The sequence below is a fragment of the Panthera pardus genome, unplaced genomic scaffold, assembly GCF_024362965.1.
Source record: "Panthera pardus isolate Hobbes unplaced genomic scaffold, ASM2436296v1 HiC_scaffold_12, whole genome shotgun sequence".
Taxonomy (NCBI): domain Eukaryota; kingdom Metazoa; phylum Chordata; class Mammalia; order Carnivora; family Felidae; genus Panthera; species Panthera pardus.
Window position 1 is genome coordinate 9905902 of NW_026526677.1, and position 18207 is coordinate 9924108.

Sequence of the window (18207 nt, forward strand, 5' to 3'; positions counted from 1 at the left end):
TACATAAGGCTCCTGGCCTCATTCCTGCTACTTAGTAATGCCCAGCAAGCATCTGTAGGTTGGCAATCCCGCGCCAGGCATTCAGGTGGCTGAGCTGAGAAGATCGGGGGCAAGGTAGGGCAAGTACCTGGCTGGCCCTGGGCCTGAGTGGGCCGAGCAGGGCTCAGGCCGGGCTGGGGAAGCCCTCTGCGGGCCCGGCCGTGGAGACCAAGGCTGGGGCTGTTCTTGGCTTTGCCCTGCCCTCCAGGGAAGGGGACTTCGGGGCTGGCCAGAGGCTCTGAGCTCTTTGGATGCTTGGAGTGGCCAATACCATTGGCCGACAGGCCCCAGGACTTGGCTCTGATGTTGGTGACTGGTAGGAGGGCCATCTGGCCGGGGCCTGTGGACAGAACCAGAGGTAGGCTGAGAAGAAGGCACAGGCAGCAACTGGCTACTTCCTGTCCAGCTTTCTCTAGGACTTCACCAGACTGTGGGTGACCCCCATCTGTCTCTTGGTCCCCTCAGGGAGACCCACCAGTCTTCCTCCGGAGCCTCATTCTGGGCTCCCGGACACCCTCCCTCCAATGAGTCTTTGGGGTCTTTCTCTGGACTCCCATAACACCCCCTCAACCCGAACCCAAGACAGACATACCTGAGCGGTTGGTGGAGGGGCTGGGACTGGGGCTGAGGCCACGGCCAGGGTTAAAGCTGGAGCCAAGACTAGGGGCAGGGGTAGGGCTGGGGGTGGAGGAGGAACAGCAGATGACTGGACAAGGGCGGCTGGAGCACAGGTCCAAAGTGGGGATGACAGGACCTGGGGCTGAGCTGCTCAGGCCGGTGGTAACTGCGGAAGCCAGGGGCCGTATGAGCGAGCAGCAGGCAGCTGAGCCCCGCACCCCCGCCGCCCCAGAACGCGGCCACCTCTCCACCATCCCAAACCTCCGGACCCCCCACAGGCACGCACCCAGCAGCAAAGAGGGCCGTGTGCCTGGCAGCCCGGTGGTCACAGGGGACTGTCGGAGCTGAGTGGTCCCAAAGCTCTGGCTGGACCTGCTGGGGAAGGGAGGGCTGAGCTCAGAGGACAGCCTCAACAGGGAGGCCTGGGGGTTCCGGCGGAGCAGGAGGGACAGGAGGAGGTGGACAGGGATGGTGGAAAGGAGGCAGGGAGAAGGGTGGCAGGAGCCAGAGGCAGGAGGGCAGGGGTTCGGTCCAGACACGTACCATGGGCACCTGGCCTCACTCCCCCCAGGGTGCTGGGGCCGGAGCAGGGCCAGAAGACAGGAAGTGGACACAGCAAAAGAGCTAACAGGCAGCAGAGAGGAACAGGAGGGGGGAATAGGTGCAGGGGAGGAGAGAGAAAAGAAACAGTCAGAGATAGCCCAGGAGCTGAGGTGACAGTGGGCAAACAGAGCCCAAGATCCCACGGTGGCCCTCTTTCCCCCGCCCCTCCCCCCATGCCCATTCCAACCTGGGCCCCTCGATGCCCTCTGACTCTCAGAGGCCCAGCTACCTAAAGGAGCACTGAACGCGCCCACAAGACACACTGGCTTCGGTAGGGACCGGGAAATGTCTGCCCCTCCTCCAGGGAGACCTTCCCAGCCACCCCTGCAAGCCTCCGGCAGGCCGAGAGCTGAAGCGCTATCCCCTTTGGAGGAGACAGCCTCCACGGCTCCTCTGACCCTGGGCTGCCCACCAAAGCCCCACCTGTCCTGGCGGCTTGGCCAGCAGCCAGGCCTCCGGGGACATACCCATCGGTTTCCACCAGGTCCTCCTCGGTGCGCAGGCTCAGCACATACAGTGTAGACATGGACACCACGCTGGGAGCCACAGAAAAAGGGCCACTGTTAGAGCTGGAGCTACTGTCCCGGCCCCTCTCTCTAGGGCAGGGTCTGTGGCCCTTGGCTCCGGGGGTTGGGCTCGCGAGTGACAGTGAACGGTGCCTGCGAGTGGGTCTCCCCAGCCCCAGGGGCACGAGACCGAATGAGGCAGCCCACTTCCTTCCCTGAGACGTCCCTCTGTCCCTCCATCCCTCCGTGAGGTCTCCTCTCCCGGCCACATCTTCCCCTTCCCCCCCGGGGCCCGGGCCCAAGGGACAGCTCAACTTCCCCAGCCAGCCACCCCGGGAGCCCGGGGGACAAGTCACCTGAAGGCCATGACCACCACCAGGGCAATGATGGTTCCCTGCAGGAAGCGCTGGCTGATGCAGGCCTGGTCTGGGACCACAGATGACGACTGAGGACCGAGCGTGAAAGGGGAAGAAGCAGAAGAGGCCCAGACTGAGGGAGCCCATGGTCTCACTCAGTGTGGGCTCCGCTGGATGTGGGGGTGCTAAGGTCTGCTCGTTCCTACGGGGGAGGGGGGGGGGGGCAGCGGGAGACGAAGGAGAAACGGGGCCAGAGGGCTAGAGAGCTGGGAAGCGAGGGGAAGGGCTTGCAGTCCGAGAGCCTGGAGGAGGAGGGCCCCGGTCCCACCCGCCTCCCATCCGCGCCCATCCTCACCTTGCTGGCCACCTTGGGGGGCCTCTTCTTGTGGGGGACGCTGCCCGCCCGGCTGAACTGGCTCCCTGCGTGGCTGCAGCAAGAGGGCCAGGGTCAGAGGTGCCTCTGGGAAAGGGGTCTGGCCCCCGCCTGGCCCCGCCCCCACCTGAAGGCACCCGAGCTGCCAGTGGACTTGAGGCTGTCCAGCCGCCGCAGTTTGGCCAGCTTGTGGCTCCAGCGCTCCAGCTCGTCGATGCGCGTCTCCAGGTTGTCCGTCAGCTTGCACAGCTCCTTCACGGCACCCACGTTCTCCATGAAGATGCGCTCCTGCCGCGGGCGGCCGGCACGGTCAGCCCCTGGGAACCCTGGGCTACAGGGAGCGGGACCCACGGCCGCCTGGAAGTCCTCAAAGCCTCCCTGCCCAGGTCGGCCTCGGCAGCCCCCAACTCCCCGCGCCTGCCTCCAAACAGCACCCCCGCCTCTGCACCTTTGCGCCGCCATCCGGCCAGCCCCTCCCACCCCTCCCCGCCGTCTGAACCCCGTCTCTCAGAGGCTCCCACCCTCTGATGAACGTGGTATCTCAGGCTTCAGCTCCTTATTGCTCAGCCAAGGCCAAGACATAGTACTACACGCTCCTTGATGCCCGGCCTCACGCCAGGTAGTTACAAACATCACCCTCACGCTCCGCTGTGTGTTTCAGCTTCTCAATAACCACCTGGGAAGGTCTTGGCAGTGGACTATCTCTAGCCTCCTTTCAAAGGGGAGGAAAATGATCCCCAGGGAGCTTCCTCTTGCTGTGGATCGCACAACCATCGTGTCGCCAAGTCCCCAGCTGGCCCTTGAACGTTCACCCCCTTCCCCGGGGGCGGGGGGAGTGGGTGGGCAGGGGGCTCCGGAGGCAGCATGAGAGAAGACTGGGCTGCCTGCCCCCTCTGCACTTCAGTGCCCCCAGTCTCTAAGTGGGAGATAACGCCCCAGCTGGTCCACCCACGGCCCTTGGGCTCTCTCCATCCCCCCACCCTGCAGACCTTGTTCACCACCAAGAAGTTCTCTATGGTTTTCCCATTGGCAAAGACCACGTCTCCAGTGTCCTTCACGGCCTCAGGCAGGATCTCCTTCACCTCCTGGGCGATGACACCTGGAGAGTGGGGGAGAGTGGGTACAGAACACCCACAACGCCAATTATAACGCAAGGAGGGCCCCCAAGTTTGAAGAGGGCGAAATTCTGAAGGCTAGAGATTTGGGATCCAAGGAGCACTGGAGCAGGGGCCTCCCACGGACCAGTGTTCCGAAGGCTGCCGCTCCCTGGCTCCGGTTGTGGGGTTCCCTGGCCTGGGGGAAGGGTGGATTCCTGGGTGTAAGGCTCCCAGGGAAAGGGGGCCTGGATAGAGGCAGGATTCACCTAACGAGCAGAGGATGCCGGGACCACCGTTCCTGGACTTCTAGTGTCCCGGGCACCCAGGGCTGAGGGGTAGGACTTCTAGAGGGCAGGATTCCTAGGCAGGGGTTCCAGGAGTCAAGGAGAGGGGTTCCTGGGAGTGGGGTTTCTAGCGGGCTGGGACAGAGTTGCCAGAGGACAGACACAGGGGGTGGGGTTACTGCGGGCGAGGCTGCTGGTTCCGGGACCCCAGCTCCCGTCGACGTAGCAGGTCCCTACCCGTCTCTGGTGCCGTGGCCTCGATGCCTGCGGTGGCTGCAAACTCAGGCTTGTATCTGTAGTGCACCAGCCGCATGCGTGAGATCCTCTTCAGCTGCTCCGTGGTGTCCACCTGCACGGGAACCGGGGCCGAGACTGAACCCCTCCCCTCCTGGGCCCGTCCGAAGTAGGCCCCGGAGCTCAAGACGGTGGAGACCCAGGGTCTGCAGTGCGGAGGGGAGACCTTGCACCAGGGTCGAGCTCCAGAAATCTAGAGCCGGCCTCCCCCATCTCCTTCCCCTGCAGCCCCGCCCTTCCATCTGGCCCCGCCCCCCCCACGAGCCCCGCCCACACACCAATCCGCCCCTCGCGGCCCAGCCCTGCCCCCGGCCCCTCCCGCGGGAAACTCAGCTCTCCCCGCCGCACAGCCCCGCCCCTCGCCCACAGCCCCGCCCCCACCTCCTGCACGTGCTCCTTGGCCCGCAGGTCGGAGGGGTGCATGAGCGAGCCCATGACCTTGACATTGCCGTGCACGACCAACGCCTCGTCGGGTCGGTCCGTGTTGATGCCCACGCGGCCATGGTGGAAGACAGTGTCGGGCACCTGCGCCCGCTGCCACAGCACGTCGCTGTCACTCTCAAACTGGCCTGGGTTGGAGGCCTAGCACAAGTTGGGGTTGGATCAGTCCTAGGGGACGGGGCACCTGCAGTGCCCTGGGAAACCCTGCCGCCACCCCCTCCCGCTCCAGGCAAGGGTTCTCACTCCACCATGCCCAACTTCAACCGACCCTCTCACTGTGGCACTTTTCAGTCGCTTGTGGGATCTCAGAAGGCTACCTAGGTCTTGTGTTCCTCCACGCTTGTGGCTCAGAGGGTGGGAACTCGCCCAAAGTCACACCACTAGCACCGAGTGGGATCAGCATTCTAGCTCCTGACCACCCCCCGCCCCCAGTACCCCCGTATTCCTCCTGGGTGCTGTTTCTCCCAGCTCTGGGGAGGACTCTCAACCCCTTGGCTGGAGATGGCCCTCACCCTCACGATGATGCGCTCTGAGATCTGGGCAGCCAGCGTGTAGTTCTGGTTCTGTGCATGGGCCTGGAGCGCCACCACCAGCATGAAGTACCTGGGGCGCACAGGGGTTTAGAGGCACCCAGGGTCCTGCCCCACCTGCCCCTGAGCCCCAGCCACCCTTCCCAAGTCTGATGTTCAGTGCTGAGGCTCCTACCACCCCTAGCGGCCGGAGGAGGGGCGGGGGCATTCACAGCTCATCCCACAGAAGAGGAACCTGAGTCTCCACCAGGGGGCAGACATTCCCCAGGACCCACAGCTAGGAAACCTTTGAGCTGTTTCATCCAGAAGCCACGCTTCTGGTCTGTCTCATCCTTAAATCAGTTAGCCTGAGGTACGAGTCTCAGGTCTCTTCGTCTGTAAAATGGGTCAGTCTGTGGGACACTGACTACAGGGTGGTGTCCTGCTGCCCTTCCTCCTCGGAAATGGAGGGCCTGCCAAGGCAGAGGTCAAGCCCGCTCACCTCTGGTCAGGGTTAGGTTTGCCCTTCTTGCGCATGTTGTTGGCGGTGGTCTCGCTGAAGTGCAAGCGCCCCACAGTCACCTTCGTGACCTGCTCAGGAGGCAGATTGACCCTGCAGAGGCGGGGGGTTGGTATTCAGCGGGCAGGGAGGGGGACCCAGTCAAGAATGTGTAGGAGGCAGACACTGGGGGTGCCAGCCGGGCCCCCTCAGCTCCCAGCCCAGCTCCAGGGTCAGCCCTCCCAGGTCCTCCCCCCTCCCCCCACAGGGCCAGACACTCACGTGACAGGGTTAAAGGGCCGCTTGCTTCGGTCAGACTGTGACTGCTCAATGTTGATGGACTGGTTCAGGGCCTCCAGCTGGGGGAGAAAGCAGGGCCCCCGAGGCAGATCAGGGCGAGGGGACCCCTTGGTTCTGCTGCCTGGTTCTGCTTCCCTTTACCCACTCGGCCCAGGCCTGGCCCAGCTGGACCTCCCTGGGAAGAGGGGCGGCCCTCTCTTCCACGAGGGCACAGATAGTCCCACCACTCCCCCACCTCTGCACACACCCACCCACACACGTATTCCACAGAAACACTCACAGCCCCCACGTCCACACCCGCGCACACCCCGACCTCCTCGTACATATCCCAAGCGGTCCTCCATCAACACACACACACACACACACACACACACACACACACACAAACCCGCTCACTCCCCAGACCCTCTCCCACTCTCACATCCAGTCCCCTTAACCCTTCTGTGAGCACTGGCTGAGCCAGGCCAAGGAGCCGGCTGGGCTCCCAGCACTGAAGGAAACACACCCAGCCGTCCCCCCAGGATGCGCAAGGGCTCCAAATCAACCCCTCCTGGGGGGTGCTGGAGGGGACTCAGGGCAAGTGTCCCCAGGGACCAGGGACCCCAGCAGAGTGACCAGGGAGGCCAAGGAACGGCCTGCCAGGAGAGGAGGGATGGACTGGGCATTCTCAGGGCATCCCGGAGAAACGGAGCTGCTTCCGGAAAGCAGGTGCTATGAACAGGCCCAGATGGTCTGGGGCACAGCAAACGGCAGGGCAGGAATGAAAGGCTGGATCCCAAAGGCCTTTGTGGGCTAAGCTTAGAAGTCATGGCTCTTTGCTGGGAGGGCACCAGGTGTCTCGGGGGAGCATGAGCTGAGCGCCAGAGTAGAAGCCGCTGTGGACGTTCAGAGAAGCGGCGGGGGACGGAGGGGGCATGTGGTCTGGTCCAGGGGGAGGCGGAGGGGAGACGTGAGAGGAGGGACCAAGGCGGGCAACGCCCTAGGAGAACAGCCAGGCCCGGTGCGTGAGCCTAGAGCGAGGGGTGAGTTGGCAGGGACTCCATTTGGGGGTGGGGAGCTAAGGCAGCCGACAGAGGAGTCAGGAGAAGCGTCTCTGCTGGGGGTGCAGACTTGGGGTCACAGGGTAGAGAAGGAATTAGGAAGCTTGAGGAGGCTGACGGGGCACAGGGACACTCACTTTGCCTCGGGGTCTCTCAGGCTCCCCCCGGCATTCCTGACTCGCCTCTGCTCCCCTCCCCTCCTGGCTGAGCCCCCAAACCTGCCTTCACTCCGTGCAGTTTCAGGTAGAAGCAGTCAAGGGGCTTGAGGCCTTCGGGCGTCTTGACGTACTTGGGCTCCCCCAGCATGCCGATATAGACTGTCACCTGAAAGTGGTTCTTCTTCTGGCACACGAAGGCGTCGTCGCCCACCGAAAAGTTGAAGCCCTTGTCAGCGTCCACGCGGTAGGTGAGCATGGGCCTGGGGGCAGAGGAAGGGACTCACTGGAGCCGCCGCCCCCCCCCCCCCACCAAAGCTGGGCCTGGAATGTTCCTCCTACACGCCTGCATTCCAAAGCAGCTTCCTATCTGGTACCCCCCGATCCTCAAACGACTCAGGCGGCTGCCCCCACTTCTCAGAAATGGAAACTGAGTCCCCAGAAGGATTTTGAGCTCAGGTCTGCCTCGGCCAATATTCTTTCCTCTACAAGGCTGGGACCAGCCCACCCTGGTGACGGGGGAGGCAGGGCAAGACCCCTGGGGCCCACCGCCCAGGCGTGAACTCCTGAGGAGGGGGCGCCTCATCACGCTTGGCTCCTTCCCAGAATGCTGCCTGAAGCCCCCTCCCTCACGGGAGATGGGGTGAGAGAGGGTGCGTCTGTAGAGCCTCACTGGCCTGACAGCTGGTTGCCATGGAAACGGTGGAACCAGGCGCCGGCTCTGAGCGCTGGCCCGGCCCCTGCCCACTGGCTTGCTCAAGCCCCCAAAGTCCTCATTCTGACTCTTCCCTCTGCCCAAGTGGGGAGAGGGGCACTCTGGGCGGCCGGGACTCGGCCTCGGTTTACCCGTCTGTTGCCGGGGAAGTATTCCAAGTAAGGATCCTTTGGGGGACCTCTAGGTGGCAGGAAAGGGGGGCAACCGTTGGCCCGTCCTTACCCAGGTCCCCAGGCACAAGCAGTACCCTCCCCAGCTCCCCCGGTGCCTGGGGCCTGCCTGGAGGAGGATGGGAGAAGAGAATGCTTCCAAACTTGGGGGAAGAGTCTGGCTAACTTCTACGGGAAGGCCTGGGGCTCCACCCACCTGCCTGCCCCAGGAGAATACCCCGGAAGTACACGGGCCACTCTGGGGGCCTCAGCTGCCAGCTTCCTGGCCTTAAGGCCTGGAGTGGCAGGGCTGGCCCAGAAAGCATGGTGGTAAGAGTGGGGGGTCCTCACCAGGCCATAAGGGCGGGATCCCTAAAGACGTCTCCCCCAGCCCTGGCAGGGCCTCAAGGGGTACTTCAGCCACTACAGCAGCTGGACCGCCGCCCCCCCCTCCCCAGCCCTGAGGGCTTCTGGCTAAGAATCCCACATGGCCTGGGGTACCCGACTCGGGGAGACTGGTCTGTTCCACCCTGCCCAGGCCTGGCAATGTCGCGGGGACTTGGTGAGCGACGCTCTCACCTCCACGGAACTTCGACAAGAGTGAGGGGGGTGGACCCAGAGTGCTCCTGGCCTGGTCCCAGGAAGTTGAATCCACATGGGTGGGTGCTGAGGGAAAGCTAGGAACGCCCGGACAGCCCGTCCTCCCCCACCCCCTCATCCCCCCCCCCCCCCCCCCTGCCAGGGAGGGGGCTGCTGGAAGGGCCCGGCCAACACAGCTTCCTGCTACCTTCCTGGAATGCAGGAGTGGAGGAGGCGGACGAGAGGAGGAGCCAGAGAACACCCGTCCACCCACGTCTCCCTGCCTGGGCTCCCACCGGCCCCTCCCTGGTGGACACCACCTTCTGAAGGAGGCCTTGGGCTGGCCCAGAAGTCCGGAACCCCGAGTTCCAGTCCCGGCTCTGCCCTGAGCCTGCTTTTCCACTGTAAACCGGGACCACCCGGTACCCAGTGTGCTCCCAAGCCCCGCTCTAGGACCGTGATGCCAGGGCGGGGGGCGGGGGGCGGGGTCCCCGGATACGGTGACCGGTGACCGGGAGGGGTGGGGGCGGGGCACAGGTCACTCACAGCTCCTTGTAGTTTGCGTCGTACAGCGTTGCCCACTTGTTCTGCTGATGTGGTTGCCACTTGATGGATTGGTAGTTGGGATCCAGGTAGGAGCCACTAAGGCTATCATTGTCCTGCAGGAGACCTGGAGGGAGGGAGCGCCCATGTGGGCCCTGCGCCCCACTCCCCAGCTTCAAGGGTTGGCTCCCTGTGAGGTCCACCAGGCCAGGCACGTACCTGGTGAGGGTGCACCCGGTGGGTGCCAAGGTGGCGTCTGGACCCGGGCGATGCTGAGGGGCAAGGAGCCGGGGCCGGGGGAGAGTGGGCCCTGGGGAGGCCAGGGTGGGGAAGGGGCTCGAGCTGGGTGCGGGGGCAGGGTCGTCGCGGTCCCGGGCTCCTGTTTGATCATTCCATTCAGCATCTGGGCATTAAGGGTGTTGGGAGGTGATTCGGAGTGCTTCCTCTTCTTGGAGGGGTGTGTGGGGAGCCTGGGGGCGACACGGGTGCAGGTCTCGGGGGCTGGCTCTTCCTGAGCCCCCTCCCACTAGGCAATAGTCTTCTTCCCCTCTTCAACCTGTTTCAGCAGGATTTACCTAATCCAGAGGACACCTCCTCCAGGAAGCCCCTGGGCTTTACCTTCTCACTGCCGCCCCCCCCATCACTCTGTGTTGTCATTCTCTATTTCTGTCACTCCTCCCTTCTCCTGAGATTACGGAATTCAAGGAGGGCAGAGGCCACACCTGACTTGTCGGTGTGTCCCCATCATGCCCGGCGATAGGCCTGGTGCACAGCATCCTCAGAATCGTTTGTGGAATGAACAAGTCGGTCCCTTCCCTGTGGTGTCACTCTCAGTGCCACTCTTCATAGTTGGGGGCTCCACAGAGAGCAGCCTCCATGGTCAGAAACAAGCCACAGAAGGCATGGGCCACGAAGGGTGGGAAGGAGAGTTTCTTGGGGAGGAGGCTGCGGAATCTTGGCTTCAACGAAACCTTTCACGACATCTCAATGTGTCAGATAAATAGATAAAAAGATAATTCTGCTGGTTGGAGTCAGAATGGGGTGCTTGGGTCTATGGCTCACCCTTCCGCAGGAGGCCCAGGACTCCACGATCGGGTTAGAAAGTCCCTGGTGTCTGGGTAAGGATACAGCCTGAGGTTCAAGTCCTGGCTCTGCCCCTTCCTAGTTTCACGACCTGGGCAAGCGTTTCCTCCCCTGGGAGCCCCAGTTTACCTATCTGGGCAATGGGGGTGGCCATGCTCACCAAATAAGGTAGTCGTAAGCGCTTGGCCGTGGCTATAAATCTCCAGCAGGTTTCTGGGCACATATGCATACGTGTGCTGACCCTCATCTCCTGGGATCAGAGCCTTCTGCCTTCCTGGTTCGTCCCTGTCCGTACCTCCATCTCTGTCCTGCCTTCTGCTGCCCTGAACCCCGACCCCCAAGCCCACCTGCCCGAGTCTTACTCAGCTCCGTGCTGATTCAACAGCTGGTGTAGCATCTGGGACTGCTGTGTGTGGTGGAGATCCGTGGGCACCAGCCCCTGCCCCATGGCAGCGTAGGGGGGCATCGGGGGCTCGGCCTTCATGTACAGGTCCCGCTGCAGGACAGGGTAGTGAGGCGGGGGTGGCGGGGGCGGCGGAGGGCCTGGGAGGTGGGCTGGAGGTGGAGGTGGGTGCTCCAGGCGGGAGGGCACTCCCACGTGGCACAGGGACTCAGGGGTAATGGTGCGCAGGAGATGGGGGTCTGCAGGAGAGATGGGGGGCATCAGAGACCTACCTACATCACGCAGGTTCCCGGGCACCAGCTCTCCCCCCACCGGCAGGGTCTCCTGATTCCCACCTTCTCCTGAACCAAGCCCCGGGGCTGCCCTCCCACCAGCCCCACGTGGGAGGAGGGCTGGGCAGCCTAGAGGCTGGCCACTAGAGGCCTGGGCAGGGAGACAAGACCCTGTCCAGGGGGCGGGCTGCTTCCCCCCCGCCCCCCCCCGGTCCTAATGGGGTCCTGCCCCCAGACCGGGCTGCCCTCCCTGGGGAGGGCCTACATCCCAAGGTGCTCCCCCAGCCCCCTCTCGGGCCTCATCTTCCTCCGGGCCTCCAGGAGAAGTCTCTCGGGACCCCCAACACAGTCCTGAGGCAGCCCTCCTCCACCAGGAAGCCCCTCCAGCGGGCTCCCAGGGGCCAGCCCCCCAGCTCCCTTTGTTCCCCAGGAGGCATTCCAGAAATGTTTCTGGTAAGATAAACAGAACTCTTGACCCCTCTCTGGGCTGTGGGGAGAAGGCTGCCCGCGCTCCTTCTGTTCTTGGCCACCTGGGGGCTGCTGCACCCCTGGCACCCCCCCAGGGGGAGGTGGGCCCTGCGGGCCGGCGACGCCTGTACTCAGGCTGCACCCACAGCCTTCCCCAGCCGTCCACTTACCGCCGAAGGGCGCGTCCATGATGGCGCAGGCGGGCAGGCGGGTGGCATCACCGGCAGGGACACTTGCTCAGAGGCAGGGCCAGGCTCCCCACCCGCCCGTGGGGAAACAATAGCCAGCGCCGGGGAGTATTTGACCAGCGATAATCTGGGCCTGTTGGGCGGCCGCTGGCCCCCTCCCTCCCTCGCTCCCTCCCTCCCCGATAAGGCCGCCCCAACCACTTGCCCAAACCCCAGAGGGGGAGGGCGGTGCCCGCTGGACTCACCATTCACCTGCTGGGGGGAGTAGGCCTCGGAGCCCGAGTCTGGGGGAGAGTCCGGCAGTGTGCTGCAGGAGCAGGAGGAAGGGGCTGCTGGGCGGGCAGCACTTCGGTGGGGCAGGGTCCCAGAGGCCCTAGAGGCTGGAGGCACTGGGGTCTCCTCGCTCCCGCCCTCAGGGGAATTTCTCTGCACCAGCCACCTTGCCTTGCCAGGCAGGGCCTGGGGCTGAACTCAGGCAGCGGGTCTTGGGCTCCTCCCACCCGGCGTCCCCTCAGACCTACTGGGCACTTGGGGACCAGGAGCCAAGGTCCCCGGTGATGGCACAGGGATTCAAGGACTCCTCCCAGATGCAGAGGCCAGGCTGGCTCCTCCTTCCCACACCCGCTGAAGCCCCACTTTCCAGAAACTCTAAGGGGCTCCAGGGGGCTAAGCCCGGAGAGATTCAGTGGGGGTCACCATGGGCAGGTGTGGGCCAGGCAGGGAGCCAGCTCCGCCAGGCCTGGGTTTATTTTTCTCTTGCAGGTTCTGTTTTATCAGCGGCTCAGGCAAAAGGAACAAACTCAGGCCTGAGAGACCAACATGTCCTGCGCGAGCCCTGCACTCGCCCGCTGAGGGGAGGCTGTGGCCAAGCAGGGATCCTGCTCTTTGGCCGTCCTGGTCCCCGCATCTGGAAAGACTGCCCACCACTGGGCCCAGGCAGCTGCCTTGAGGCAGCGAGCCCTCATGGCCACAGCCCCGGGCTGATTCTAGAGTCCTCAGGCTCCCCTGAACGAGCCACCCACCCAACCCCTCAGGCTAGGCGAGGATGACCCAAAAGGCCACAGGGGCTGAGTTCTCGGTAGCCCTCAAGGCCACTAGGGCTGACTGGGGTCTCTGCCCTGCGACCCCCATCTCCTGCCTGCTCTCTGTACTCCCCTGACCGTGGCCCCCGGTCTCTCTAGTGTGTAAAAGGTCTCTGACACCCTCTGGTCCCTGCAGTGAAACGCCCCAAGTCCATGGGACCTTGTATTCTTCCCTCATAACTCTTCGTGTTGCTCATGAGTCCTCGATTTGATGATTTTTTGATTAACAACCCTCTCTCCAATCAGGCCGTGGGATCTACTACAGGAGGGACGTGTTTGTCTTGTCTGGCACCTAGAACAGGGCCCAGAAGGGGCAGGGGCAGCGAGAAGCCCTGGGTCCCTCCCTGGAGCAGCCCGGGCCACATGGTCTCTGTGCAGCTCTGGGCGAGCCCTTTCTCTCCCGGGACGAAGGGCCCCGGTGTGCCATTCGCATCCAGCTGAGGGGGAACAGATCTTTACCGCCAGGCGAGCTGGTTTGGGGGTCCCCCAGGAGCTGGTGCCTGGAGAGGGTTGATAAGCTTCCACAAACAGAGCCACAGGGCACAGCGGCAGGCACCCAGCAGGTGCTTATTACGCGTTAGTTCCCTTTCCTAGTCTTTGCCCTTCAGGGTCTGGGCGTCGGGACAGGTTCGCAGCAGATGTCTGCCCTGCTGTGGCAAAAGCTAACCCCAAACACAGCAGCTCGCCTCCGCTGCCTCCCTCAGCAAGCCAGGAGAGCTTCGGTCCCCGCCCCCCCCCCCCCCCCCCACCAGGCACGTCCCCGTGCTTCCTCCCCGTATCTCCACAGTCCCGGAGGGGAAAGCATTTTGAACTCAGCAAAGACACTGAGGCCCTGACCGAGGCTGTGGGTCACCCAGCCAGAGGCTGGAAACGGTGGGGCTGAAGGAAGAGCCAGGCTGTGTGAATGGTGACCCGCCCCCAGCACTCTACACTTCTCCTACCCAAAGACAGGGTCCCCTGCTCCTGCGCCAGGCTGGGGAACCCAGAACTTTCTTCGAGCCCCTCTGCAGAACCCAGGAGACCCATGTTCCTGTCTGTCCTCACGAGAGTGTGTCTGTGGGCTGGCGGCCGCGTGCACACAGCCAGGTGACAGCCAGGCCCAGGCTGACCCCTGGGTCAGGCTGCTGGCATGGACTCCTCGGAGAGAGGAGGGAACGGGCCTGGGAGGCTGGCTTGGGTCGGGGGAGCTTCAGGTACCATATCTGTGCCATCGGCCGACCCCCTGTGGCCACAGTAGCTAAGTGCATGAGTGGATGGGCCTGGCCCAGTGAGGGGACTTTGTGTGCCCTGCGCGTGTACATGTGTGTGCTTGCGTGTATCCGTGGAGGCAAACAGCGGTGCCTCCAGGCTCACCCCCTCCCTCCCCTCTTGATGCAGCTGTCAGAGAATTTTCTAGCCCTCATCACTCCCCTGCTCAGGGTCCTCTGTGGCTGCCCAGCGCCTGAGAACAAAGCCGTGAGTCCCTCCTCAGCCACCTCACCTACCCACCCACAGGGCAGGCCTGGGCCAGCACCTCCCAGGCCCGCAGCCACTGCCCCCGCCCCCCACCCCCGTGAGCCTGGCCCCTCACTCACCCTGGGGCATAGGGAGCCTTGGGCTCTGCCTTGATGGGGGGCCCAGAGCCCCCCAGAAAGGGCTTGGGAGCAGTGCCCATGGCATTGTTGTTGTTGCAGTTGAGGGGGGCGCTGTAGCTCGGGGCGGGGAGGGGGCCGTGGCGCCCCGGGGAGGGTCCGCCCCCAGAGGGGCTCAGGTGGTGGCCCCCGCTGGAGCCCGGGATGGCCGGCTGCCCGTGGGGGTAGGAGGCCGCACTGGCTGGAGCAGAGATGTCGGGGAAGCAGCTGTAGAAAAGGGAAGAAGCTCAGCGCCAGCCGGGCCCCCAACCCCTCCCGAGGCCGCCCCCCCTGCAGGGCAGCCGAGTCAGTGGATGGGAAAAGAGGGGGAGCAGGCTTCAGACACCTTCCAGGTGAAAGGTGGAGGCCAGAGGGTGGGGGTGGGGCCAAGGCCGTCTCAGGGCCACTCACAGGTCAGAGGCATCCTCCTTGCTGATGTACTCCTCCAGGATGCTGGTGTCGATGTTGGAGGGCTCCAGGGCACCATTGATGTCGTGGCCTGCAGGGGAGGGGCAGATGTGAGCCAAGGGAGGGGTCCAGCTGGGCCCTCCCCTCCAGCTCTCTGCAGGCTGGACCCCATATGCCCCCAGGCTCCTCCCCATCTGTGTATCTGAGTTCGGGGGTGACGGGTGGGGCGGGGGGGAGAGTCCTTCAGTGTCCATCGCCTGACGTCCCTCCAGGAGGCACCTCATTGGTGACACCTCCCCTCACCCACCAGGCTGCCTGGCATTGTCCGAGGAGGGGAGGGGCCCAGAGCACAGACCTGGGACAGACCAGCCACTTCCTGTGACATGAGCAAGTCCCTCCTCTTGTCTGTAAAATGGGGTAACCGTCCTAAGGTGTTAGGGGGTGCTATGAGGAGGAAGCAAGGTACTTTCCTGAACTGAGTGCCCAGCGGATGCCCACCACCCTTGATGACTGGGCCCAGACTCGATGATTCTGTCCTGTCCTGCCCCCCTCCACATGGCCCAGCTGGTGGGCATGGCTGGGCTGGACCACACATGGGCGGGGGGGAGGGGGGGTCCATGGGGCCAGGGGAGCCTCTGTATCAAGCCCCAGCTGCAGATAGACAGGGAGTGGGGACTGGAATCTGAAGTGCCCAGCCCAGCCTCTTGTAGAGCTCATCACCCCCATAAACAGGGGCCGGGGGGCCCAGCCCTGCCCTGCTGTTCCAGAGGGCCCAGAGAGGCAGGGCTTGCCTGGGCTCACAGCAGGGAATGATGGCGGCCAGAGCTCTGTTCCTACACCACCCTCCCTCCTGGGCCCTCCCTGCTGGCCCCAGCCCCACAGAGGGGAGGGACTCACAGAAAAGGCGCCCAGTGCTCTTGAGCATAAGCAAGAGAGGAGAGGGGGAGGCGCTGGCCTTTCCCCTCCCAGGGTCACCTTGCTGGGGGGGAGCAGGAGGGCGGGGTGATAAGGGGGCTGACGTAGGAGATGCGTCAACCCCGATAATGGAGGACGGCCCCACCCACACTGCTGACCTGGGCTGGCCAGCCCCACTGAGGCAGGAGATGCCCCTCCCACAGGCCCCTGGAGCCACGAGCCTGGGGTCTGCACCTCATGCCCTCTCCCTGGTGAGCCCTGGGGACAGTTCAGGCAGATCCACGAACAATTCCCGGCCTTCCTCCTTCCCACTGCGTGACCTTGAGCAGGTCACATACCCTCTCTGAGCCTCAGTCTCCTCATTAGTAAAATGGGGCCATGAAAAGCTAACCTTCCACAGGGTCAAATATGAAACAAGTTAAGGTCTGTAAGGTGCCTGGCATATAATGGGTGCTCAGCAAACCGAGTGGCTGTCCTCACTTTCTAGTCCCCAGAGCCCTGGGGTCCCCGGGAGCCCCTGGCCCAGGCCCCTCCCTGGCCCCAGCCGGTATTTCAAGAATGCTGAGCCCCGCTTAGGTGATTAATGAGTGGCTAAGCCCTCCTAGGAGTCACGCGCTGCCTGGGACAGGCCCTCCTGCTGGCCCCCACCCCTGGCTCACCCAGCTGGGAACCAGGGACACCCAGCAAGCACTGCCAATGGCCATCCAGGGCCCTGTGCGGCCAGGGCACGCGAAGCTTCTCAACCTGGGAGTGACCAGTCTGCACATCGAGGTTCTAGAATGCCCGTCCACGCGCCAGCTCCCACCCCATCCTTCCCTGTTAACTGAAGATCCCGTTTATTGAATGCCTGCTGTATGCCAGGCACTTGTGGGACGAAGGACATTAATAATCACAGGAGTTTATTATATGAGAGCCATCCCGCGGCTTCTCTGTGTGCAGCGTTACTCTTAACCCTCCCGACCTGGAACAGTGATGATGGCAAAGGACAATGATCATGACAGCGGCTCGTGCGGACCAAACGCCTACCGGGTCCCGGCACTGTCGGGTTTATCTACCAATCGTCCCTGCAGACTTAGCGTTACTGGCATCATTTCCTTTTTCAGGGAGGTCAAGTGTCTTGCCCAAGGCAGGGAGCAGGGAGGATTCAAACCCAGGCACAGGGGCCTGACTCCACGGCGGGGGGCGGGGGGCGGGGGGGGGCGGGGGGACGGTGTGGTTGGTGGTCACTGAGACTTCCTGGCCACCCTGGGCTGCCCCACCTGATGGACTGGGGGGTTCCTCAAGGGACGGGGAGGGAGGGGGCACTGAAGCGTGACCCCAGCCCTGGCTGCTGAAGCTGCAGGATTTTGAGACTGAACTTGGAATCTGCAGTGAATGATGGGGTGATGGAGTCATGGTGTTGCTCTTTATAATAGGCCAGGCGCCCTCCTCCCCCTCCTCTGGCCAGGAGAACTCCTAATCACCCCTAATCCTCCTGCCCACCTCCCTTGGGGTGGGGGGGGCCTCAGGCAGAGGCATCCTGGGAGACCCTAACGAGAACCAGATGTGGTTGAGGGGAGGAGAGACCCTCCCGTGCCAGGGGCCGGGAGGACCGGGAGGACAGAGGAGGGAGGAGGGAGCCACTGGGGCAGGGTGGGGGTGGGGGCTTGCCAGAGCCCAGAGACTCCTGAGGCCCCCAGGAACCCAGGAGAAAGACATCAGAATATCCTTGGGGGTCCCCGCCCTGTTCCCAGAAGGGCCCTGGAACACTCTGGAGCCAACAACAGATATCTGCCAGGCAGGAAGCTAAGGGAGTCCCCCTCCTGCGGATCCTAAGTCCTCCCAGGGGGATGGAGAGGCTGCCCAGGACCCCACCATCCGAAAGTGGCACCACCGGGTCCCAGACCAGCATCAAACCCTCCCACAACTTCCCACTGCTCGGGAAAACCAGAGCCCTCCTTGAGATCCAAGGCAGCCCCTGCCCCCCCCACTCTGCCTGCCGCCTACAGCCTCATCTCCTAACCCTGAAACCCTCTGCCTCTCTCCGGCCCGGGGCATGTGCACATACTGTTTCCTCTGCCGGAGGAAAGTCCATTCCTAAGCGCGCTTGAGGTTTGGGCTTAAATGCAGGTTCCTCCAGGAGGTCACCTCTGATTCCTTCTCTCTTGAGTGGCGGCCTCCTTTCTCCTGGGCTCCTTACTCTGCTGCCTAGTGCAGACCTCACAGGTGGGCAGAGGTCCGTCCACTGCCCACCCGCTGCCCACAGCTTACTCACTGGGTGCCCACACTTTATACGGTTCACGTCTAAGTCCCAAAACAACCCTACAGTAGAGGTGGTTTCCTTGTTCTTCATCTTACAGACGAGGAAGCAGGCTCAGGAAGGAGAAATGCCTTGCCCTTGGCCTACAGGCGTGGGACCTGGGATATGAGACCGGCCCTGCTCTGCCTCTCTGGGATATAAGCATCTAAGCATACAGTAGGCATGCAATAAATGTCCATGGAATGGGTGAGCAAAGTGGCAAGCGAGAACTAGAACCAGGCCTGCCTGCCGCTGGGGACCTCTACCCGGCCGCGCTATGCTCAGGGTCCAGAGCTAGACGGTGGCGGTGGCGGGAGTGGGGGGGGGGGGGGTGGCTCCAGGTACCGCCCCTGCCCTGCTGAGCTATGCGCCCCAGCTGCTCCTCATTAATTAGGCCCTT

The 18207-nt window shown here is 63.5% G+C and overlaps 1 protein-coding gene across 12 annotated transcripts in view; it reads right to left on the bottom strand.

Annotated features, from left to right (window-relative positions):
* The window catches only part of MYRF (myelin regulatory factor), a 33885-nt gene that overhangs the window by 6644 nt on the left and 9034 nt on the right, over positions 1-18207 (bottom strand). For 4 of the 12 annotated variants that reach the window (XM_053899621.1, XM_053899622.1, XM_053899618.1 and 1 more), the window contains exons 2-22: positions 14618-14705; positions 14171-14434; positions 11760-11821; positions 10546-10825; positions 9320-9570; positions 9104-9227; positions 7182-7377; positions 5902-5978; positions 5623-5733; positions 5124-5214; positions 4552-4752; positions 4114-4225; positions 3485-3594; positions 2623-2783; positions 2478-2550; positions 2123-2211; positions 1728-1796; positions 1201-1281; positions 944-1032; positions 632-823; positions 128-379 (exon numbers count right to left, since the gene is read on the bottom strand). In XM_053899621.1, the coding sequence (XP_053755596.1) occupies positions 128-379; positions 632-823; positions 944-1032; positions 1201-1281; positions 1728-1796; positions 2123-2211; positions 2478-2550; positions 2623-2783; positions 3485-3594; positions 4114-4225; positions 4552-4752; positions 5124-5214; positions 5623-5733; positions 5902-5978; positions 7182-7377; positions 9104-9227; positions 9320-9570; positions 10546-10825; positions 11760-11821; positions 14171-14434; positions 14618-14705 (2973 nt within the window). Of the gene's footprint in view, positions 1-127; positions 380-631; positions 824-943; positions 1033-1200; positions 1282-1727; positions 1797-2122; positions 2212-2477; positions 2551-2622; positions 2784-3484; positions 3595-4113; positions 4226-4551; positions 4753-5123; positions 5215-5622; positions 5734-5901; positions 5979-7181; positions 7378-9103; positions 9228-9319; positions 9571-10545; positions 10826-10858; positions 10940-11496; positions 11642-11759; positions 11822-14170; positions 14435-14617; positions 14706-18207 lie in introns of those variants that run through there. The other 8 variants (XM_053899629.1, XM_053899619.1, XM_053899623.1 and 5 more) reach the window with 6 other exon arrangements.